Source organism: Hoplias malabaricus, chromosome 10 (assembly GCF_029633855.1).
Source record: "Hoplias malabaricus isolate fHopMal1 chromosome 10, fHopMal1.hap1, whole genome shotgun sequence".
NCBI classification, from domain to species: Eukaryota; Metazoa; Chordata; class Actinopteri; order Characiformes; family Erythrinidae; genus Hoplias; species Hoplias malabaricus.
This window is the reverse complement of record NC_089809.1, coordinates 33,587,532-33,611,251: the sequence shown is the minus strand read 5'-3', so window position 1 is coordinate 33,611,251 and position 23,720 is coordinate 33,587,532. Positions and strand designations below refer to the sequence as shown.

General features: G+C 38.3%; 2 protein-coding genes across 10 annotated transcripts in view; both read right to left on the bottom strand.

Annotated features, from left to right (window-relative positions):
- ptpn6 (protein tyrosine phosphatase non-receptor type 6) overlaps positions 1-10,811 on the bottom strand; it is a 34,977-nt gene extending 24,166 nt beyond the window's left edge. The window contains exons 1-4 of one of the 4 annotated variants that reach the window (XM_066682614.1): positions 10,633-10,811; positions 9,350-9,373; positions 8,875-8,997; positions 5,864-6,058 (exon numbers count right to left, since the gene is read on the bottom strand). In XM_066682614.1, coding sequence (XP_066538711.1) covers positions 5,864-6,058; positions 8,875-8,997; positions 9,350-9,357 — 326 coding nt within the window. In that variant the 5' untranslated portion in view covers positions 9,358-9,373; positions 10,633-10,811. Of the gene's footprint in view, positions 1-5,863; positions 6,059-8,874; positions 8,998-9,349; positions 9,377-9,837; positions 9,950-10,632 lie in introns of those variants that run through there. The other 3 variants (XM_066682615.1, XM_066682616.1, XM_066682617.1) reach the window with 3 other exon arrangements.
- A 3,655-nt stretch (positions 10,812-14,466) lies between these two features.
- Positions 14,467-23,720, bottom strand: part of chd4b (chromodomain helicase DNA binding protein 4b) — a 35,711-nt gene continuing 26,457 nt past the window's right edge. For 5 of the 6 annotated variants that reach the window (XM_066683634.1, XM_066683633.1, XM_066683631.1 and 2 more), the window contains 14 exons: positions 23,484-23,673; positions 23,168-23,254; positions 22,996-23,087; positions 22,773-22,906; positions 21,194-21,338; positions 20,899-21,055; positions 19,617-19,720; positions 19,294-19,519; positions 19,162-19,200; positions 18,907-19,047; positions 18,191-18,299; positions 17,752-17,884; positions 17,461-17,656; positions 14,467-15,665 (listed from right to left, as the gene is read on the bottom strand). In XM_066683634.1, coding sequence (XP_066539731.1) covers positions 15,490-15,665; positions 17,461-17,656; positions 17,752-17,884; positions 18,191-18,299; positions 18,907-19,047; positions 19,162-19,200; positions 19,294-19,519; positions 19,617-19,720; positions 20,899-21,055; positions 21,194-21,338; positions 22,773-22,906; positions 22,996-23,087; positions 23,168-23,254; positions 23,484-23,673 — 1,929 coding nt within the window. In that variant the 3' untranslated portion in view covers positions 14,467-15,489. The remainder of the gene's footprint in view (positions 15,666-17,460; positions 17,657-17,751; positions 17,885-18,190; positions 18,300-18,906; positions 19,048-19,161; positions 19,201-19,293; positions 19,520-19,616; positions 19,721-20,898; positions 21,056-21,193; positions 21,339-22,772; positions 22,907-22,995; positions 23,088-23,167; positions 23,255-23,483; positions 23,674-23,720) is intronic. The other variant, XM_066683635.1, reaches the window with a different exon arrangement.

The following is a 23,720-nucleotide window of genomic DNA, read 5'->3' as shown; positions in this document are numbered from 1 at the left end:
GAAGCTCAATTTCGGCCTACATCATAAAATGTGTCGGTTTATTTATACATAAATTCTACCCTCCGTTCCTTTTTAAGAAAATGATCTGTGACCCTGTCGTACCAACAAGGCGTATTTCCAGGGACTTGACTAGTGTCCTCTCAATGGCCAGCAGAGCTAGGCTGCTTAAACGGCCTTGGCCCATGTGAAGTGTGTCCGCCTGTGAGTGCTTTGTGACGGTGGGGGGCTCAGCAGCACCCGCTGGACAGAAACTGCGATAGAAGTCAGAAAGAGTGATAGAAGTCAGTCTCCAAACACAAGCAGCTACAAAAAACCCCACCAGAAATAGAAGCTCACTTTCGCTGCACTTTGCTGCTTCGCTATTGAACTCTGTGGACGCTCAGCACCCACACTGCTTAAATCACTGTGAAGTGCGGGAAAGATTGAGAGGAAAGCCGCGTCTTTACCAGTGATAAGAAGCTGATTCTGAACAAAAGTTGAGCACGTTGTAGTGCATATTTATTCAATGACATGTTCACACAACAGTATATATTTGATCACTTATTTTTTGACATTTTAGGGGAAGTGAGCTTCCCTTGCAGTCTTAGAGCAATCGCCTCTGCCTGATACGTATATCATACAATAAATAGGGTGCTCTTTGTTTGTCACATGACAGTATTTTATTTTTATCATAGTAATGTTATGTGTTTTTCAGTACATGCTGTTCTATTAGTACTTCTGTTCAGAAGTGTGGGCTGCCTTGCAACCACAATTGTACAATGAGTGCAGGTATACATTTCCCATTACTGAACTATGAGTATAAATTTACATTCTTCAGTATTTAATAATCCAAGAACTGCACTGAATAAACCCCAATTAAAGATATGTTGGGACATTCTGTAAATTGCAATAAAAAGTGACACTGTGTTATTTCACATTTCCTTATATCTCATCATTAGGAAACTTGTTGACTAAAGGTTTTGCAAGTGGAGTTTTTGCCCATTCTTGCTTGATACAAGACTTCAGCTCCTCAACTGTCCGTGGTCACCATTGCCTAAAACTTAGACAGATCTGGATTGCAGGCAGGGCTTCCAGTCAAGCTCATGCACTCTGTGTCTATGAAAACATGTTGCAGCACATACAAAATGAGGGCTGACATTGTCTTGCTGAGATAGCCATGGACATCCATGAAGCATATGTCTCTAAAAGACCTAAATTATTAGTAATTATGCATCTAAAATGTTCTGTTTGAACTATTTGACAATTCTCTCATCAATTTTGGCATAACGTTATGAGCAACAAATCTTTTGGCTTGCAAAGACTGATCCTTGGGTAATCTTTTTAAACCTTTTATATTGACCTGATAGAGTGTAATGCTTAATTTTTTTGTTGTAGGCAGCAAATTCAAGATGTGTACATTATACTTTTGTCATTTAAATAAAGCTTCAAATGAATTAACAAATACAATGCTCCCTGCTCAAAGCAAGTACTTTTCCTGCCAGAATAGAGTCAGGAAAAAGCACAGACAATCAAAGACCTATTCTGCCTCATCAGAATACTAATTAGTTGTACTTTTTACACTGACTTTTAAAGCTCTGTGAACACTCATTCAATGTGAAGTATTGCCAGGTTATTCCCTACTGTACTGGGTGATTCTGTCATTTCTTACATGTTTTCTACATGTACAGAATTTCTGCGGTCTATGATTTTGCCTCTGGTGTTTGCCTTTCTTTTACTCTCACTACATTATAATTGTAGAGTATTTTACTGTCATGTTTAGGGTTATTGTTAATGTTCAGTTTAGGGTTATCTTTAGCATTTGAATCTCTCACCATTCAGATCTTAAAATGTAGGGTTAAAATTAGGGCTAAGGAAAATTTTAAGGCTGATCATACTGAGTATCCAGAAAGTCACATTAAAATACAAGCATATATTTTACACTTTACGAGGACCAGTTAAACTTTATGCACATTATGATCTTCTAGTACAACATGTAAAATCTTAATGTGTATAGATTAACATCATTCATTCAGTCAGTAACTGCTTCATCCTGTTTAGGGTTGTGGTTGGTCAGTGCTTAACTAGAACTGCTGCCCAAAATGATTACTGCTTTATATTACGTGGTAAAGCATCAGAAGTTTATCTGAAATCTTCCTCTCTGTTATGGCGTACAGGAAAAAAATTAACATGACCCGAAAAGAGTTATGCTCATTCTCAGCAGTCACTACTCGTACAAACAGCAAAAAATTTGCTTTATTTATTTCACAGTCGTAATAATAGTATAAATACTTATTAATACCATCAACAGTTATAGTATGAAATCTCCTGCTACTGCTAACTTTAGAACTGGTTAGATTTATTTATTGCCTTACTGTATCACTAGGAAAACACAGTTGATATGAAAAGTTTGTGTTGAGCTCTAAGCACAGACAAGACATTTTCACTCTAATCCACAATCACAACATAATAATAAAACACAGACTTGTGAAAATATTTGTTCTTTTAATGATATCTTTATGAACTCATGTGGTCATTATCTAAACTTATTGATTATTCAGCTTAATGGGCACATTACAGTGACACATTATATAAGTCTGATCCTCCTAACAACTATATTCTATATTTTAATTCCTAAAATATCCATTTTGAACCAGCTGCATTCCCCTAGAACATGTTTTTTTCTAATCAAAGGAAACATATTTCTTTAATATTGGACAAAACTATTATAAAATGTTTTACTTTATATTTGCTGTTGTCTGCACTTTTTCCAATAATAATAAATTATACAATACACTATGAAATAGCACACATAGTAAGTTAGCCACAACAAAATATCGTTTGGACTAAAAATAACAGCCAAATATATTTGCTAATTATTAACATTCATATAATCAATGAGCATACTTTTTTAACACTATATTATTTATGCACTTAAATCACCATCTTACATCTCACAAATTATATAACATCAGAGCTCTCACCTAAACACACACTGACAAATGCCTTAAATATCTCTCCTAGAGTCCATAAATCATAGATCCACAAGAATATTCCTCACTGAAACCAGTGCAATGTGAGAACCCAGATGTTTACAATTTACAGGTGAGAAGAATCCATAAGTTTAATGGAGAAACTCTATGGTCAGTATCCATAGTCAAATATAAGCAAGATGTAAAAATTGACAGCTGCCACTGTATGAATGTTTTAAGTAAAAAGTAGAGAACTTTATATTAATATATTGTGCTATTCAGAAATACATACAATGATAATAGTGAAAACACCAGTGTAGAGTTAGGTTCAGAATTATGTTTAGCTTTTAGGTTGAAGTTAACATTTAGGGTTAGATTTAGCAACATCTGTTAAATTCATTTTAGGTTTCAGTTGTATTTAGTAATATTTTTCTGAATCTAATGTATGCATCTATGCTATACTTTCAAATGAGATGTTACCCAAAAAAGGTAATATCTTACTTGTCATACACACAGAATCATACCCTACAAATTATTCTTGCTGGAACTGCATGTATGCATGTCTGTATTGCATGAAAAAAGCATGTGGTTTGTAAAAGTGGTTGATCCATTGCTAATAAATTGTGGGAGTGAAGAAACAGCACTATCCTCCTCCCTCAATTAATGGCTTAGGCCCCCTTTAGCAAGGCACTGAACCCACAACTGCTCGCCAGGCACTGAGAATCGTTGCTTTAATCTCAAAATTCTGGTCCAAAAAAAAAAAAGTTAACAAAAACTAAAAATGTCTTAGCAGACTGTCTTCACTTAGGACAAGGTAAAGTCTCTGATAATAGTACTTGATATTTATTTAGTAGTTCACTTTCCAGTTAAGCTCACTGAAGTTAAAATATATATGAAATCTTTCTAATTACTTTTTACAGGACATTACCATAAATTGCAGGGTACCCATTAAGTCTTGACTAGGCCAAAAAATCCAAGAATCCCATGAACTAACACAATAATTAAAAAATCCAAATGCACATTGCAATACAGGCATTTTCTGTTAAAGTGTTAAAAATCTACAGATACAACCAAAATCAAAGCAGATTTACAATCATCAGTCACAACAGGCACAGCGAAGGGAAAGAACCATAGGGAACCACAGTCATACTTTTTATAGCTCACCCATCTGTGCATACAAAAATGTCTGGGTGGTTTGTATTTGTACTTCTCTGGTCATAGGTCAAAACATTAGTGAAATTTGTTTTGTTCAGCTGTTCCTATACACCTGCATGGTAACTAACCATATACGTATTTAGTTTTCTAAGCAGAACTGCAAGTGATCTGAATCATTTCCAATGTAACACTCCTAAAAATAAAGGTGCTAAAAGGGGATCTTAAGAACCATTTTGGATTCCATTATGCAAAATATTTTGTAAAGAAGCTGCAGTGTGAAGAGCCTTTAAAATAAAATCCTTGACATGGACTTGTTTAAGTCTTTAAAGTTCGTCACAAACACAAGCACACACATCTCTTTTAGACGTTTTTTTTATAGAACCAATATGGTTCTTCTATTGGTATCACTCAACGAACCATTCATAGCACCTCTAGCTCTTTGATGTGCTGTGGCCCATTTTCACTGTTCTGTGCATGATTTTCTGACTCTGACCCAAACATTCCATCTGAGATAATATTCCATTACGTGTTTGCTTACATCAGCATACCGCAACACACTGATAATGTTGCTATGCCAGGTATACAGACATGGCGTATAGTAGTGTATCCACTCTGTAAAGCAATATTAAGTAATGATTTCTCATACTAATTTGTATCCAGGCCTGGCTAACCACGAGGTTTAGGATTTCTTTCATTTTACTAAACATATAAAATGAAAGTATGTACATTTAATTTGTACAGTGAGACAAATACATTTACAGTATTTTAAATATGTTAACAACAGCATCCTTTGCTACATAGTTTCTAATTTCTTTCTATTTGTTTTAATGTAAAGTAATGAGCAAACCTTTGGCCTAAGTCTTAGAACCTGCACTTTTAATAGAATTTGACTTGTTTCAGTGGCCTACAGGTGATAAATAGTGAGACTACAAGGCAAGACACACATGTGGATATACTCTGCAACAAATAAACATCAGTAGCAAGAAATTTTAGGAACTAGGAAGATCACACTGAGCAAAGCAGAGTAAATCAGGCAAGATCAGAATGGCTAATCTGGAGAAGTAGCACAACGTTAATCTAGGCCCTTTGACTCTAGTAAGAAGTGAGAGACTGTTTAAATGCCAAATAAAGATTGAAAAAACACTGTCTATCAAACATCTGAAGACAGCTTGCTTTATTTTGACACTTTCCAAGCAATGTTTGTTATTTCACTGGTACTTTTCAAATAAGAACATGAAGATTTCCATTAAAAAGAGTTATTAAAACAACTATCTGTTTTATTCATTCATTGTCTGTAATGCTTTTCCAGTTAAGGGTCCAGAGTCTACCTGGAATCACTGGGCACAAGGCAGGAAAGTTATTTGTTTTAATAACTGTTATTTTTATGTTCATGTAAGTGTATTCCTTAATATGAAGTGCATGTTTTGCTTAAATTATATGAGCACATATAAAAAATCTTCTGCTTCAAACTTGATTTAAACTTCTGGAAGATTAATGTGCTGATGAGTGTAGGTTATGAAAAAAATTATTTCTGTTTAAATGTCACATTATTGCAACACTGCTAACACTTTATGAACAGCATTGAATGGCCCTGGTTTTACCTCAATGGCCTCTTCTTGCCAAGGGAGTTATATGCCAAGAAAAGGACAACTGCACTGATGTTTCTTTGCTTTATACATTTGCCTCTTCATTTCTAAAATTTGTGAAGAAGAGCAATAAGAAGTCATTCTGTATATAAGAGGGATTGATTGTAAACCTACCTCTCTGTGGTGGGGTCAGAAGAATTGACGGGGTATTTCAGCTCGATGACGGTGCCATCTTTATCTTGAAGCACACCATGGTTTCCTGTGTAGTACTCCACAAGCTCTGATAATGTAGCAAACTTCTCCCCACCATATAAATCATAGTAGTCACCTGTATTCTGAATCCTGATGTGTGTCACCATCTCCCCAACCCTGAATGAGAGAAATAGAGAAAGACAGATAAAAAAGTGAATAAATATTGTCCAATTAGTAACTGTAGCCTAAATAGTAACTGGCATACACCCATTTATATTTCATTCACTCATAAACTCTTATAAACAATGGTCAAACTCTGTCATAAAAAGGATACAAAAAGGATGCAACTTAAAAAAGATTGAGCAAAATGTGTTATCACAGTCAGGTTGTTTTTTTATTTTAAGGAAGAGTGTTGGTGGTTTACTAATTCGTGTACTTGTAAATAGGCAAGTAATATTAGCTACTATCAGTTATACATTATAAATTCGTAGTTAGGTTCAAACAGGGGTTTAATATTCAGTAAATATTTAATATTCAGTAAATATTTAATATTCAGTAAATATTCATACAGTATCAGAATGTGAACACCCTATCAGTGCTCAATAGTTGGGAATATGTACATTCTCTACCCAAACATGTTGGAACATTTTATAAATTGCGATAAAAGAATTTGTGAGCTGTCAAAGGGAATGTCTACAATTGTGGGAAAACGCTGTTCTCTGGTCTGTAACACTTTTAGTCTGTGATTTGCTACATTTGTTTAGCTATCTCCTGAATTTAGAGTCAGTTCCATCTACAGCAAAAATGGAGCAGGAATAAAGCAACATCCTCATCTCTATTCATGCTTTTCAATGTTTGGAGGTCTATTTAATGTCTAGAACCTACAAATGCAGTCAAATGTTTGGACATGCCCACTCAGGGAGAGTTTCCTTTGTTTTGGGCCATTTTCAACATATTGTGAATGTACAATACTGCTCAAAAGTTTGGACACATTTTCTCATTCAATGGTTGATCTTTGTTTTTTTTTTTATTATTCTCTACATTGTAAATGAATATGACTAATGAGAAGATGTATCCAAACTTTTAACTGGTACTGTATGTACACACACACACACACACATATATATATATATATATATATATATACACACACACAGAGTTTACCTCTCTCTCTCTCTCTCTCTCTCTCTCTCTCTCTATCACACACACACACACACGATGTGGACTTTCCTCAACTTTGAAAAGTGTCTAGCTAGTGCCTATTATTATATACTTTTATGTTGTCACTGTGTTGATTGGCGTACAAAGGAGTTTTGTGATCAGTATTATGGTCAATATGGTTTAAAGGCTAAGCACATATAATAAATTAATTGTAGTTTATTCCCTACTAAACTACAATAAAAAAACATATTACAATGTTCCTTTTAGATAGAGCTGTTAGCTATGTTGTGCTACAAGCAGTTGGAAAAAGATTACAGAACTGTATCAGAATTGATCAATACCTGATTCAGCATTTCCCATTGATATCTGTCCATTAACAGTAGATCTGATCTGTGCCACCTCAGATTTTTTTGATACCTAAGACTTTTGAAGTTCTGAGCAAGCCTCTGCTGAACAGCCTGATTCAGAGCAGAGAATATTTCATAAAGCAGAATTTCTCATTTAGCCAAATAAATGAAGCCAAATGATGAGAATTGTCCAATGGGAATGTCTCTCAGTTTGTTTGCTATGGAACAGACTTGAAGTGGGTTGTATGTTAACTTCCTAAAAAAAGAGACATTCAGCTTTGTGAAATACTCTCTGGACATGAGCAGGGACGACAGTAAAACAGCAGTAAAACAGTTTCTCCACAGGCACCCCGATGACAGAAGGGAGGGGAAAGAAGGCAGAGTTCCCTCTAAAACCGATTCTAAAACTAGTTTCAATGGCTAAAAATCACCAAATCATTAATATGCAATATTTACACCGAACATTCATAAGCATGACATATCCTGGCCAGCTATCACATTTACTGTTTTGGGACAGTACATATCGGTGGTGTTTTATCCAAACAGCCAATTAAAACATTACGTTAAATACATAAAAACAATCTGTGTTAACTCAAACATTGTGTTAATTAACAATAGGCTTTGTGTTATTACTATTTAAAACATGGACAAATTATTACCAAACACAGCTTATAGCCGACTGTAGACTAGACTTGCCTATTTAAACTGATGTTTATTTTTAGGGGCATGTAATTTCGTACTGGGTTAGGGTAAGAATGTTCTGTGCACATGTACAATTCCACAGTAGAAGTAGTAGTATAGAGCATACTCATAATGCGATGAACAAACTTGTGTTAAGGTCTAAAATTATCTCATTTGTTGATAAACAAGTACTTGGGCATTGGGTTTTGGCTGTCCATAACACATTCATCATCATGTCCATAGTTTGTCAAAAATTATATAGCCATGACCTTAGGAAAATCTATAATTCTTCCATTACATTTTTAAACAGAAACATACAGAACCCAAAATCTACAATATAATATGTTCCTTTAATTCTATTAAAGAATTTTGCCAAGATTTCAGCTCCAGTCAGTGTCACATATATAATATGTGTATCTGTTGATACTGCTGAATTATGCAGGGGGGAATTAAGCGTAGTTAGTTACATGTTAAATGGCAGTCAAAGCAACATGTCTCTAGGCAAATGTTGCATATATGATCAATATTTTCAGGGCTTCATCACTGATTCCTGTCTATCTACATCCATATAGATCTATATAAGTGATGAAGGCTTAAAAATATTTGCAGTGTATGATCAACTTCTGTAAGAGGCTGTTTAAAAATGTGATAAATACATACAAAGACCACCGGTTTACAGTAATGGTCAGTATGCTGCTCAATATTTTGAAATACACTGATGAAACACTAGGCCTATCTCAGACCTGGTACTGTTGCTCCAGCCTGTCAGCCTACAATGGTTACAACCCAGGTGCAGTGTGGTACCTGACAGATAAGGAGAAATCCCCCACATTCTTCTTGCTGGGTCTGGCTAGAAAGCTGCCATGTACTCCACGGGTCTTCAGAAGTGACTCTGCTTCCAGACCAGATATATCTCTGTGGAACCATCTAAAAAGCACAGATACGAAGATTTGAATGTGAGAGTCTGAAGTAAACTGAAGTAAATCTGATCATGATACAAAATAGCGCCTTAAATACACAAGCTATCTCATACAAACACACACGCACACACACAGACATATATGTGTGTGTGTGTGTGTGTATGTGTGAGAGAGAGAGAGCGAGACTACACCTGTCCCTTTTCCTGGGGGCACATGTAAGCAACTTTGTTTTTCAAAATGGAATTGCACATAAGAAATCTGCTTGGGTGAACAGCGTGTGACAAAAGCAAAACTGAAAAAAGGAACATGTAAGAGAGAGAGAGAGAGAGAGACAGAGAGATAGAGAGAGTGAGACTTACCGAACCATGATTAGCCGTCAGACTCTGCTAAGTCCAACAGAAGAGAAAGAAAGAAATGTTTTGTTACTTTAGAAAAATTATTTAATAAATACATAAATAAACTCAAACAAATCCTATTGCCGCATCTATCTTTCACACTTTTAATATATAATTGTGTGTGTGTGTGTGTGTGAGAGAGAGAGAGACAGAGAGAGAGAGAGAGAGAGAGAGAGAGAGAGAGAGATAGAGAGAGAGGGAGACAGAGAGAGAGGGAGGGGGGTGAATAGAAACATAAGCAGATTAACTCTTATTTCAGGCATATAAAGAATTTTCGCTATATGTAATGACTATCAAACCCTAACATTCTGTCTATCTCTCATTTGTTTCCTCCATCCAGCATTTCAACAGCATCCCGTAAACTACTATCCAAGTTCTCTCTCTCGCTGTATCTGTCTCTCTCCCATCCAAACACACTGTCTCTGATAAAAAATAAAATAAAATCTACTCACTTACTCGTTTCAGCTCTCTGAAAACAAGTATCTGTCGATTGCTAAGGCTATATACACCCTCAGTCTTAATGGCCCTCCCTCTCTCTTTCTTTCTCTCTTGTGCTGTCACACTCAAACTTCTTCCTTCCTTCTTGTGGCTTTATTTTCACAAAAACAATGAAAGCGACAGTGGTGAGGGGTACGTTAAAAGAGAAATTAAACACTTCATCCACTCTCATTAGGATTTCTTTATGCGCTGTCACTGCTACATTACAAGCCCATGCAGCACAAATTCACAAAGGACTGACACCATTAACTATGTAATCAGTAATAAAGCAAGAATTAAACAGAGGATCTCTCATCTTCACCATCTTTGATTAAAAAAACATGATGTTAGCTACTTCTCTATTTTGTCTTCTCTCACTTATGTCATACTTTTTCTGCTATTCCCTTTTCCTTTCGTCTATTACTCGTAGTTAAGTTCTGTTATAACAAAATGTAAAATGCAATGTCAAAATGGCTCTTATTTTGAGTTAAGAAACCATTGAGAAACAAAAACAAAAACAACAAAAAAAAACAATCACGAGCGAATGAAGCAGGTGATAGATCAGTGAGTGACAGTAGAGAGGGAGAGAGAGAGAGAAAGACTAAGAGAGAGCAGTAGAAAGAGAGGTGAGTGAAACCCAGCACAAGAAGGAGAGTGACAGACGTAAACAGAGATAGAGAGGAAGAGAAAGAGAGACAGAGAGAGAAGCAACAGTAGACATGAACCTACTATACAACACTACTGTAGTCACTACTATTCAGCAAGCCTACCTTCAGTCAGAAATCCCAGGAGCCGCAGAGTACTTTGCTTTCTCTTTTTCTGTATCTGTTTTTCTTTTTCAATCTCTCTGCATTTCTCTTTTTCTTGCACTTGTTAATTAGCGTGCTCACTCTGAGCCGGCTGCTGCATAACGCTCCACTACAGCAAACAAAGTTCAACAGTAATTTACACTTCCTTATTCCTGTTGCCCTATAGCATGCAGCAAGAGCGAAAACACACACACACACACACACACACACACACACACACACACACACACACACACACACACACACACCATGCCACACACAGAGTCTTGAGTAAGTATGAGTACATAATGTGAGCACATATGTTGCTGTGAGTTTTCCATTCTCACCTCTATTTCATCACTTAACACCAAAAGTACAACACTTTATAGACCACAATGCATTAATGGGTTTGTGCAATGGAAACTTGAGGGAAAGGTGTGACACAGCATGATCACATAAGTTCAATTTCATGAGAAGTAGACAAGTATAAATTTATATGCATGCACAGGTCAGCCACAACATGTACTACACTGACAGTTGAAGTAAATAACATTGACTGCCTTGGCACCTGTCAAGGGTTGGAATGTATAAGGCAGCAAGTGAACAGTCAGTTCTTGAAGTTGATACTGGAAGCAGAAAAACTGAGCAAGTGTAAAGATCTGAGCAACCCAATTGTGAAAGCTAGAAGACTAGGTCCAGGCATCTCCAAAAGAGCATGTTTTTTGAAGTCATTCTTGTATAAACGGTTAGAAATAAGTGGTCCAAGGACAGGCAACAATTTAACCAGCAACAGGGTCATGGGCACCCCTGGTTTATAAATGTTCATGAGGACAAAGGCTTTCCTGTTTGGTGAAATACCACACAGGAGTTAATGTAATACAAGTTGCTGAAAACGTTCATGCTGGCTGTGAGAGAAAAGTTTCAGAATACACAATACATCTGCTGCATCTGGGGCTACACACCAGATGCTGACCCCTGTATACAGTCAAATGCACCCACACTGAGCATGAGAGCATCAGATTAGAACATGGAACAATGGAATAAATAAGTCTCAGCTGATGAAATAAAAGGGCGGCACGGTGGTGCAGCAGGTAGTGTCACAGTCACACAGCTCCAGGGGCCTGAAGGTTGTGGGTTCGATTCGAGCGAGTTGATGTGTTCTCCCCGTGTCTGTGTGGGTTTCCTCCGGGTGCTCCGGTTTCCTTCCACAGTCCAAAAACACACGCTGGTAGGTGGCGACTCAAAAGTGTCCGTAGGTATGAGTGTGTGAGTGAATGTGTGTGTGTGTGTTGCCCTGTGAAGGACTGGCGCCCCCTCCAGGGTGTATTCCCGCCTTGCACCCAATGATGGTGTATAGGCTCTGGACCCACCATGACCCTGAACTGGAAAAGTGCTTATGAATGAATGAATGATGGAACAAACTTACCTGGAAGAGATGAAAGCAAGGTGCACTGTGGGAAGAAAACAAACTGACAAATGCTCTTGGCAATGTTCTCCTGGGTCGTGGCACTATTGTGGGTGTTAATTTGACAAGTACCATTTACCTAAACATTTTTCCAGAACAAGAAAACCTCTTTTTGAATAGCTCGAGGAACTTGGCAAATTATTTAAGGTGTTCAATTGGCCTCCAAATTCCATACATCTCAATCTGATCAAGCCTCTCCGGGATGTGCTGGAGAAACAAGTCAGATCAATGGAGACCCTTCCTTAACATAGGATTTGCTACTAATATCTTGGTTCCAGATGCCAGAGGACAGATACACGTTTCTTATGTAATCTCAATGTGCTAGAACTACTTTGGTGCATGTACAGTATTAAGCAGGTGATATTAAGCAGGTTAATGTTACAGCTGATGTGGGTACAATTTATATCCACGTTTAAAACAAGAACGTGTGAATTAAAAATATTCAGTTTCGTTCCAGGTGGTTGAAAAAAGGGCAGATCAACACAAAGTGTGACTCACTGGCTCCAAACGCAAAACATGTTTGAATTGCAAATGAAAGGTCAATGAAATTTGAATATTTGCAAACGTAGATGGCCACAAAACAAGATGGTGCTAAAAAGAGGCTATACAGAAACCATCAGTGCATAACTCCTTTAGCGTAATACCTTGGATACTGGGCAACACACACACACACACAGCAATAAACACAAACAAACAAACAAACAAAAACACACACAAAACAAAAAGTAAAACATGTCCACTGCAAAGTAGACATGTAGTACAATGTATATGAAGAGGAGTAGGAATGGGATAAGCAGGATATGTTATATGGCATTATGAATACTGAGAGAGAGAGAGAGAGAGAGAGAGAGAGAGAGAGAGAGAGAGAGAGAGAGACAGAGAGAGATAGAGAGAGAGAGAGCGAGAGAGACAGAGAGCACTGGCACTCACCTACAAGGCGTATTGTGCTGTTCTGACTTCTTATCCAGTTGGTAAACAAACACACACACACACAGAGTCTAGAGCAAGCTGAATGTGAGGGTTGTGTTTGAGCCTGAGCTTTACAAAGTTGATTTGACTTAAACTAACAAAACATTATAGCGGTCTGAACTGCAATCCTGAACTCTGCCTCTCTCGCTCTCTCTGGATCTAAACGGTTGATGTGATAAGTTATCTGCCACAATGATTACACCTCTCCACCCTGTAATTTTCCTAAATTACCATGTTTTGTCTGAGCGCCAGAAGCGTCCAAGTCATCTTACCAATCCACACACACACACACAGTGGCCTGCTCACTCCTCATCCTCCAACGGCTGCAGCTCCTGTCCTGACAGGAGGAAAATGAAAACACAATCACACACACAAACAAACTACTCATATTCTTTAGTCTCTTGGTGTCAGAGTTATGTCTGGGTGTCTGTATGAAAGGGGGGCATTGGAGTCGCATTAACTTTAATTTATTGCATTAAGAGGTCGCATTTACTCAACGATTTACTACATTAACTATTCACTCATGGTCTGTAAGCAATAACGGTTCAGGGTCGCAGTGGGTCTGAAGCCTACCTGGAATGACTGGGCGCAAGGCAGAATACACCCTGGAGTGGGCACCAGCCCATCGCAGGGCGACACAAACTCACATTCATTAACTGCATTAATTAATGAATTACTAATGTGTTGCAGCTAGTCACAGGGGACTAATTTCATTTCTAGTTAACTGGACGGAGAGAAAACATTTAGGGAAGAAATATTATTCATCCATTCATTGTCTGTAACCATTTATCCAGTTCAGGGTTGCGGTGGGTCCGGAGCCTACCCGGAATCACTGTCAACCACAATCAGTGACCAATGGAGGTCAAGGTAAACATCGTCTTCTAAGATATATATATGTGGCCTTAAAGTGCTGCAATAAATGACATAGTGAAAGCGACCAGATGCTCTAATAGGTTTTTGTGATATTATGCCATTTAATTTTAGGATAATAAAAATATTATTCCTCTCTGCTGGTTCAGTTCCTGGATTGTTTTCTGTTGCTCACACCTCTCCATTTCAGAGCTTCATTTTATTTCCAGAAAGCATCCCCGGTTGAGAATAATAACAGCTAACAGTTCCAGAAGTTCTGATTCTGGACGATTTAGAGGCTCCACTGCAATTCTATAAAGAATACAGTACTTGAGGGCATTTAAACTTGACATAAATTTTTTTCCCAGGCTGCGTTTACTTTTACTGGAGTCAATATATCATAATATCACTTTTAAGCACAGCTGTAGGCAATACTGCTCCGGCAATCACTGAACGAGTGTATCGTACGCCCACTGCTATAAATCACTATAGTCTCACTGTAGAAGAAACACATTAAATCCACAAACCTCTTTTGTTACTTTTTATTGTACATAGGTCTCAAAAACCAGAAAGAATATGTGTATAAACAATACCAGGGTAACAACAATAATTACAAAGTTATTCAAACGGGTTTAAAGTGAAAAATCAGCCTTGTTTCAAACATGTTCTACTGGTGTTTCCCAGGTAAGAGCTGAAGAAGGGAACGTGGCTTCTGAGAGATGTGAGGGGCATAATTCAGGAACTTATCAGAAAGAGGAACTGGTTGGAAAAAGGACGACAGACAGGAAAGAGGCTTTTTTCAAACACATGGTTTGTCATGAAATCTCAAGAAATGAGTTACACGGTTTGAGAAATGAAATGTCATGATTTTCACGGTTTCCATGTGTTCAGATATTCAAGCATTTCTAAACAGTAATGCACTGAATTTACACAATTCAAATGTGTACATAATTTCTACAATGGTTAAATATATTACACCAACCTAAAAAAAATAAAAAACTGAATGACTATACGGTGATATATTTAATTCTTGTGGAAGTGATGTATTCATTGAATAAAATAAATTCAGTTTATAACTTTTTCTGTGCACAACGTGACCAGCTACAAACTGTGAAATAAAAATATCAATGCAGTGCCATCAAGGCCACGGGGAGCCAAGATCCATGCGCTCTTCTTTTACAGGTGAGTGTTTTACTGGAATGAGCTGTTTGACTAGCCTTAGTTAATGACAACACCACAACACGTGTGATCCTCTCAGAGCTGTAGAGAAGCTTCAAAAGGGAGTGAAAAGGACATTACCATAACTAAAATACTGCTGCCACTTTCGGCTAAGCCATTTTAGTGCTACTCAGGTTGGGGGATCTGTAAGGAAACATGTTAAGGAGGTACACAGAATGTTACAGTGGATATTTTCTCTCGCTCACTCTCTTTCTCTCTCTCTATGCTAACAGCAGGAAGGACTCTCTGTACAGTGCTCGGGGTCACCTGATCCAGTGAAGCTATTCCAGATCAGGACAAAGCCTAAAGGAGATAAGGGTCAAAAGGTCATCTGGAGATCAACGTGGTGCCTGCGTCTGTGTGACCTCTGGTCCACGACTGGCCAATCTGCTCAGGATGCTCCGTTCAGACATCTGCAGTCGCACTGCAACTGGTGGTATCCGGGCAATTGTTGCTGGGAGACGGGTGACATCAGCTTTCATGTCACTGAGAAGCTCCTCCAGTTGCTTAAGAACTAAGAATATAGAAAGTATTAAGTAAAAGTGCTGTAACCTGTTAGCATTTGTTCATAGCATTAGCGATAAGTCATGATTTTGGCACAAATTCAACACCAAATTCCCAATGTTTCCAAATGACAAATGTTCAAAAACTCAACCATTTTCTAGGTCAGAAGCCCAGCTGAAAGCAATTAATGGTACAAATGATCTGACAGTGTGAAAGAAGAAATAAGTCTACATTAGCATACCAACATAGCAGGCCTTGCAGTAACTTCAAATAAAACTGAAAATGTTCCTGTACTGTGAAATGGATTGAAGCATCATAGAAATAGTGATGAAAGCAACAGTTAAGGAGAGAACTTGAAGAGATATAAAAAGGTATGGAACTATATTAGGGTCAAAAGTTTGTTAATTTGAAAAATCTCAAACTAAATCTTGAGATTGAACTTTGAAAAATAAAACAATGTATTCAAAATTAAGATGTGTAGGATAATCTTTAGTTAATTTTCAGTTTAAATTTTGATTCAATTTTTTTATTTTTGTAAATAAATTCAAATTCAAATTCAAATAATATTTTTTTTTAGTTTCACGTCTTTTTTTCGGTCACAGATCTTATTTTCACTTTCAGATCCTTTTTTTTTTCACTTTCAGATCCTTTTTTTTTCCAGTTTCAGACTTCAGACTCTTTTTTCACGTGGGAGGCGGGACATCAGAAGAGAGGGGCGTGGTATAATGACTGACAGCATTGCAATGAAGGTGGAGGAGCTTTCTCAGTGCTGACAATGACAACTATCTCTGAACACTCACATTATATGCAATTTTCAGTGTAAAACCAAGTCCTTTATATTGAGCTCTTTTAGACATCATTTGGCACCCATCACAGTAACCACGCCACTCTCCGCTGATGTCCCGCCTCCCATGCGAGAAAAGGGTCAGAAATCTGAAACTGAAAAATAAAGGATTCAAAACTGGGAAAAAAAGGATCCAAAAGTTTAAATAAGATCTGTGACCAAAAAAAAGATATGAAACTAAAAAAAAGATTAAGATTTGAATCTGAAAACATAAAATCTTCAATTGAAAAATATAAGACTTACATATAAGAAAGTGAAAATTAGTTGAAAAAAAGGAATTGAATCAAAATTCTATTTTAACTGAAAAAAACATCCTACACTTATTTTAATTTTGAAAACATTGTTTTATTTTTCAATCTCAAAATTGGCACTTTCAGTTTCAGATTTTTTTTTCAAATGAACAAAATTTTTGACCCTTAAATAGCTCCATAAAAAGGCTAAATGTACACAGTGGAGTGCTGAGAGTGAGGAGCTGCTTGCTGATCACAGCCAAATAAGAGCATTTATGTTAATAATGACTGAGCCCATTGGATAAGGCAGAGGTTTACAATTTAAGGTCAGCAGCCAGTGTGTAGTAAACTATTTCACTTGCTTGTACTGTTATATCTGCCCTTCTGAACCTTATATTAATGCACAATTTGCATCTTCCCTTTGTGAGTGTGCATAAAAACAGAAATGCCCCACTTACATTCCTTGTTGTCTCCTGTGCAAAACCTCATAACCGATATAGAAGAAAATGACTGCTGTTAAGTGTGTTTTTAAGTGTATTTTTGGCATTTGTGTATTAAAATATTTCGTTTATGCTGTTGGATTGGGTTGTAAGTCTACGGCAGCATTAGTGTACTCTGTACTGTTATGTTAATGCTGTAATACTTCAATTGTGGCAGGTTTGTAATGCTGAATTAAAATATGTTTTGTTGTAAATGTATAATGATATTTATAAATGTGTAGTGTTGTGTACCTTTGTGCAGTACAGCATTAGCAGGTTTGTTCCCTGACATGGACTCCTTGCTGAGGTGCTGGTGAGATTCAGCCAGACACTCCACCTCACTGAAGCGTGTGTTGAGGGCCATGGAAGGGTGGGATGGGTCCTCAGTCATGTTCAGATATGCCGCTCTGCGCAGCTGTTCCTCTATCACCAATGCCTGCTCTAAAAGCTGGGAGCAGAGGAGACCACCAGAATTAACATGTAGTTGTTTGTGTAGCAACTGGTTTAAGAGTGTGCATTTTTGAGTGAGTAACAATTTTGTACCTTAAATCTGCGAGCAAGGAATTTATTTTTGATCTCAAGGAAGTTTCCACGGCTCATCTCTCCTTTAAATGGCTGGTTGAGGATGGCAAAGCGTGGGTCATTCTGAACATCCTGCCAACGAGCATAGCCATGTCTGAGAGTGCAAAGTGTCAAAGGTCATAAGAGTAGTGGGACAGTACCGAACATGCAAAGTGCAGAAAATAAATCAATAAATGCATTTTATCATAGAACTTGTTTAGCTGTTGATGATCTCATTATTTCTTATTGTGCCAATAGCTAAAGAAAGAGTACAGAGTGAGCAGACGTATGTTTATATTCCAAGTGACATTTGTATCAGGTGCAGTTTCTATCTGTTACAAAGGATAATAAGATTTAAGATGTAACAAGAAGGCAAGAAACTGTAAAACTCTCTCATCCTCAGATGCTGTGAAAAGGATACTGTATGATGCCAGCCAGGAGCCAGTAATCATGGCGACGATGCCAGATCTCATAGGTCTTCTTGGTAACTGTGGCAGCTCTCTCCTCATTCTGCCATAGAGAGTGCAGTTCTGCAAACAAGAGAGGCATGGACAATATGAATGAATGAATGAATACACACACACACACACATTTTAAGCACTGGAGAGAACTAACAACCAGACAGGGAATGTACGCCAAACTCATTTTAGTATCTCTTTTTCATAAAAATGTTGGACCTGAAACAATTTGACAAACCTTTATTGAGATTGCATGTAATAATATAGCTTACTTACCCTATGCCCTTGATTTGACAGATTGAATGAATTAATGAATAAATAAATAAAACAGCTATAAGAGCTTACAAAACAAAATAATATAAGGAAAAATGCAGAAACAAGGGCAAAGAACAGTGCAACAAGATACTTATATAAGTGTAAATAGACTACAGATGTATATGAACAGAGAGAAACTGTAAAATAACAACTACCCCAACTACCATTACCTGGCTGCGCTGGGATACTGTCACAACTTCCACAAATTTCATGAAGCATAGGCAGTCCCTGAGATACCCCTGCATCATTACATTTTTCTATGTCTGTTTCATTAGCAATACTGGTGTGATTCAAAATCACTTGGCCCACGCTGCATGCAAACGCGTCTGTCTAAAATGTACCATAAAAAAAAACCTCTACACACCTGTAAAGCCACCATCTGCGATGTTGAACATAAACCTTTGCTTGACAGCTTTCTTCTTCTCCTCACTGTCTGCTCCATCCTCTCCATTCTGTAGCCTGCTGGATTCCTCAGTTTTAACACCATCCTTATCCTCCTTTAGCTCTTCAGTGACACAAAAAGAAAGGGGAGTGAGGCTCTTTACTTAGTGTGTGGTAAGTTTCACTAAATGATTGCTCTGACTTTGTGTACGCATGTGTATTTTTGCAGCGTGTTTACCTTTCTTCTCTTCTCCAGGTTTCTCCTCCTTGTTCTCCTCTTTAGAACAGACAGAAAGATGTGTGTTAATAATATCAGAGATGGGTGAGCTTTTTATTTTCTGATCAGAACAGCAAACCTCTTACTGCTTACCCTTGGGTTTGGATGAGTCTTCTGAACTTTCATCTTTGGCCTCTGCAGAAGTGCTCTCTTTAGGAGAATAAGTTTTCTCCTCTTTCTCTCCATCCTTTTCTTTCTCCTTTTGTCCCCCTCCATCTCTCTCAGATAAAGAGGCACCAAGATCTCCCTCTATCTCCTTTCCTGTTGCTTTCTTTTCTGGACTGGGGGGATTCTCAGTGTCATCAGGAATTTCAATTATCTGAATGAAGAGAAGGGAGGGGGGCAGCTTAATCTTTTGAAGGAAAATATTAAAAGAGGGAAAAAAGGGAAAGACGAGAGATTTCGGTCTAAAATACCTCATCTTCCTGAATACTGGAGGTTTTCTTCTTGTCCTTCTCCCCCTCTCCCTCCAACTTCTCTTCAATTTCCTTCTCTGATTCCTCTCCTTTGGAGAGATCCTCTGTTTGGGTAAGATACAAGCTTTACTTTAGATCAGACACAGAGAATGCAACACAAAGCAGGGCCCAGCAGATGGCGCTTCTTAGCCCATATTTTTTATGAGCATTAAAGACAAAATGAGATAGATCACATGACAAGATCATGGTAGTGGTGGCATTTGTGTGATCTGATTGCAACAGATCCGAGTGGGTTTGAGTTGTCTGTATGTTACCTGAGGAGTCCCAGGCAAATTGACAAGCAAATTACAGCTATTCAAAGAAAACCTATGGCCACACATAGGCCATGTGGCGGGGTTTGCTGGACATTATAAACTAAAAGCCATTATCACCAGGCTGTGATAGCGAGGACCCACTCCTAGGTGTGCTAAATAACTATTAAACATGGTTTGAAGCCCAGTATGTTGTCAGGAGGAGTGTTACAGGAGCACTAACGAGGTCAGGTACTGGTGTTGCAAGTAGTTCAAGTATTTCTGGATCAAAATTATATTCCTACCCAACCCAAAGGTACTGAATATCACTCCATTACTCCAGAGGACACAGTTCTTGGGGTTTTATACACATCTAGCCATACTGTATACCTATGGAGGTTATACAATGTGTTTCTACACACGTTGTCCATTTTATCAGCTCCACTGACCATACAGGAACCATTTAGAGTTCTACAATTACAGATTGTTGTCCACTTGCTCTGAATACTTTCTGATCCCCATTTCATCTTGATCTCCAATGGTCAGAGGAGGTACGATTTGGCAAGTGGATCATTCTCAGCGCTCATTTGCTGGTGGGCTGTGAGTGTGTGTCGTGTTGGTAAAAGTGGGTCAGACACAGCAGTGCTGCTTGAGTTTTTAAACACTGTGGGCACTCACTGTTGATAGATGTAAATGTAATTTCAAAGGCTTGAATGTGACTGGGCTTAATGTAACCAATACTCGATCCACTGAAATGTGCATAAATTAAGAATAAATCAGGCATATCCTAATATATTAACAAATATAATTTTTCCACTAACACGTCTTCAGAGTACGCTGCTTGGTTTCTGGGCACACTGTAAACACTCTTGGTCTCTGAGACCCTGATAGCATTTTACTTTTTCATTATCATTATCAGCCTCATCATCTTCTCTCCACTTCTCCTGGTGAGGGTCATTGTGAATTTTCCTTCCTCCCCCCCCTCTGTGTACCTGGTGCAGGTGTGTTGGGTTGGGTGTCTGCAGGTGTTCCAGTGGAGGGTGTTTTGGGGTCATCTCCAGCAGCAGCTGCCGCTGCTCTCTTGTTCTCCTCCAGCTCCTTCATCCATGGCATTGACCACTGGCCATTCACATGCTCAAACTCCTGCACCTGTACATCACAAAGCAAACAGCAGATCAGCTTTGATGCTCAGCAAGCACCTGAATAACACTATTACTGACCAATCATAGACCTTCCAGTAACTTGATTAAATGTTCTGCCAATCCAATTTCACAGCTGCCTACACACCTTCTTTCGAATCAGTGACATCACACCAATGCGCGTGAGCACATGTTGCCGTGACAACCCCTCACGAGGAACTCCATCTGCAAACGTCTCAGCACCATCCGCTCCAGGCTCACACAGATGACGCATGAACAGAGAAACGTATGCTCTGAGAGATAAAAAGAAGAAGAGAAGCATTATATAACTACAAAACCCCACAAGCCAATTATTTCATTAATTCATTCATTTTCAACAACCATTTCATCATGTTCAGGGACGCAGTGTGTCTGGAGCCTACCCAAGATCATAGTGCAGGAGGAACGCACCCTTGACTGGGTACCAGTCTACCACAAGGCATTACATACTCACAGTTTTGCACAGCCAATCCACATAACAACAAGCATATTTGGACTGTGGGCATCCATAGTAAACCCATGCAGACATGGGGAGAACATACCTCACAAATCCTCACAGATACCAGGGGCACGACCCCATGGTCCCAGGACCCTATGAGATATGTGTCAGTGATATTACTCTGCCACTTCCCCATTATTTCATTTTTGTAATCTGTTTTCCCATGAGTTATTATTTATATCATTACTAGATAACAAATGCTGCTTCTTAATATAGCAGCAAGTTTTTTTTTAAAGATCCTGAGAAAATCAGTAATTGATTCCTAAAATAATGACAATCTATGTGAGATCTTGTTACATTTTCCTGTTATGTTAAACATATGGATGCCTTTGATGGTCTGTGAGCATGAATGTAATTCTCATAAAGCCCAAAGCAAAATGGAGCACTGTGAAGAATCATCACACTAAGCAAACAATATAAATATGTTATTGTGAAATATAAACAAGCTACAAAAATGAATGTTGACCAAGAATATCAAGCATTTTCTATCAAATAAAGTTAAACCAATATATAGTGTGTTATGTTTTTAAGATATGTTGTCAAGGTTTAAACCATTGGGAACAATGTATAACCATACAATTACGCATTTAAGATTACTGATACTTTTTTCATTCATTTATTATCTGTAACCCTTATCCAGTTCAGGGTCGCGGTGGGTCCAGAGCCTACATGGATTCATTGGGTGCAAGGCAGGAATACACCCTGGAGGGGGCGCCATTCCTTCACAGGGCAACACACACAGTCACTCACACCTACGGATACTTTGGAGTCACCAATTCACCTACCGACGTGTGTTTTTGGACCGTGGGAAGAAACCGGAGCACCCGGAGGAAACCTATGTGGACACTGGGAGAACACACCAAACTCCTCACAGAAAGACACCCAGAGCGGGACTCGAACCCACAACCTCCAGGCCCCTGGAGCTGTGTAACTGTGACACTACCTGCTGCACCACCTAAATATAAATAGCCCCATGCTAAATATAATAGCCCCATTTTCTAAACACAGCATTGGGACATGGCATTTTTCATAAGTTATTATACTTTATTAGGTACTGCAAACTGTATCTCCAGTAAACTATGTTTTGTTTTTTAAGATCAAGAGATAAGAGGCTGTTTTTAGGAACCTTTTGTTATGTCATGAGAAAAAAAGAAAAATTAATGGTCTCACACAAAGGTCTCAGACTTACTTGAACTCTTTCTCTGATTTTCCCCTCAGGTCCCTAACCAGCCACTGTGTAGTAAATGCATCTTGGGGAGGCATCCCATAACGCATCACAGCATTTAGGAATGCCTTTCTCTGACGAGCATTAAATCCCAACACCTTTTGAGAGAAAATGTGTGTGTGAGAGATGACCAAAATAAAATGTTATTCAAAGAAATCTAAAATTAATCCTAAGAAGTAAAGCCCACCTCAATGTTGCCACCAACTCTTGCCAGTAGGGGGGGTAAGGGCTTATCTTTATCATTCCTCAAGCCCTTCCGGCTTGGCCTGCGTGTGTTAGCTGTGAGGAGACAGTAGACCAGAAATCAGCACACACAAACACATGTGCAGTACACAACACTGCTCCATATATGCATTTACCTTCTGAGCGTTCATCAAAGTCCTCATCTCCCTCCTCTGAGGCCACAGAGTAATCGGACTGGTTATCAGACTGGTCATCCTGCCAATCTAAGGAGTAGAGAGAGACAATGTAATTTACAGTCCTTGCATCAAATTTATGAATGCTGTTAAAGACCACAATAATATTCAAACAAAAAATGAGACACATTCAAACACAATAGAAGTTACATCACCAGATTTCAGATCAAGAAAGCATTCTTGTTTTTATGCGTACTCAAGTGAAATCACAGTGAGGAAGGAGTAGTAATAAGAGAAGTGTTAAAAGCTCGTCCTGTACCCCGTCTACTACCTCGGTCCTCCTGCGAACAGTCGTTGTAGTTGACAGGTTTTCGTGGACGTTTGCCTTTGCCCAGGTGGCGTGCAAGGTCCTCCTGCTGCTGCTCATAATGATGACGCAGCAGCTTTTCCCAGTAATCAGGATCCACACTCTCTTCCTGCTTAATAATCTCCCTAACCACATCCTCTTCCTGACAAACAACAAGAGAGAGAAAGGAATAAGAATAATTAGAAAGGT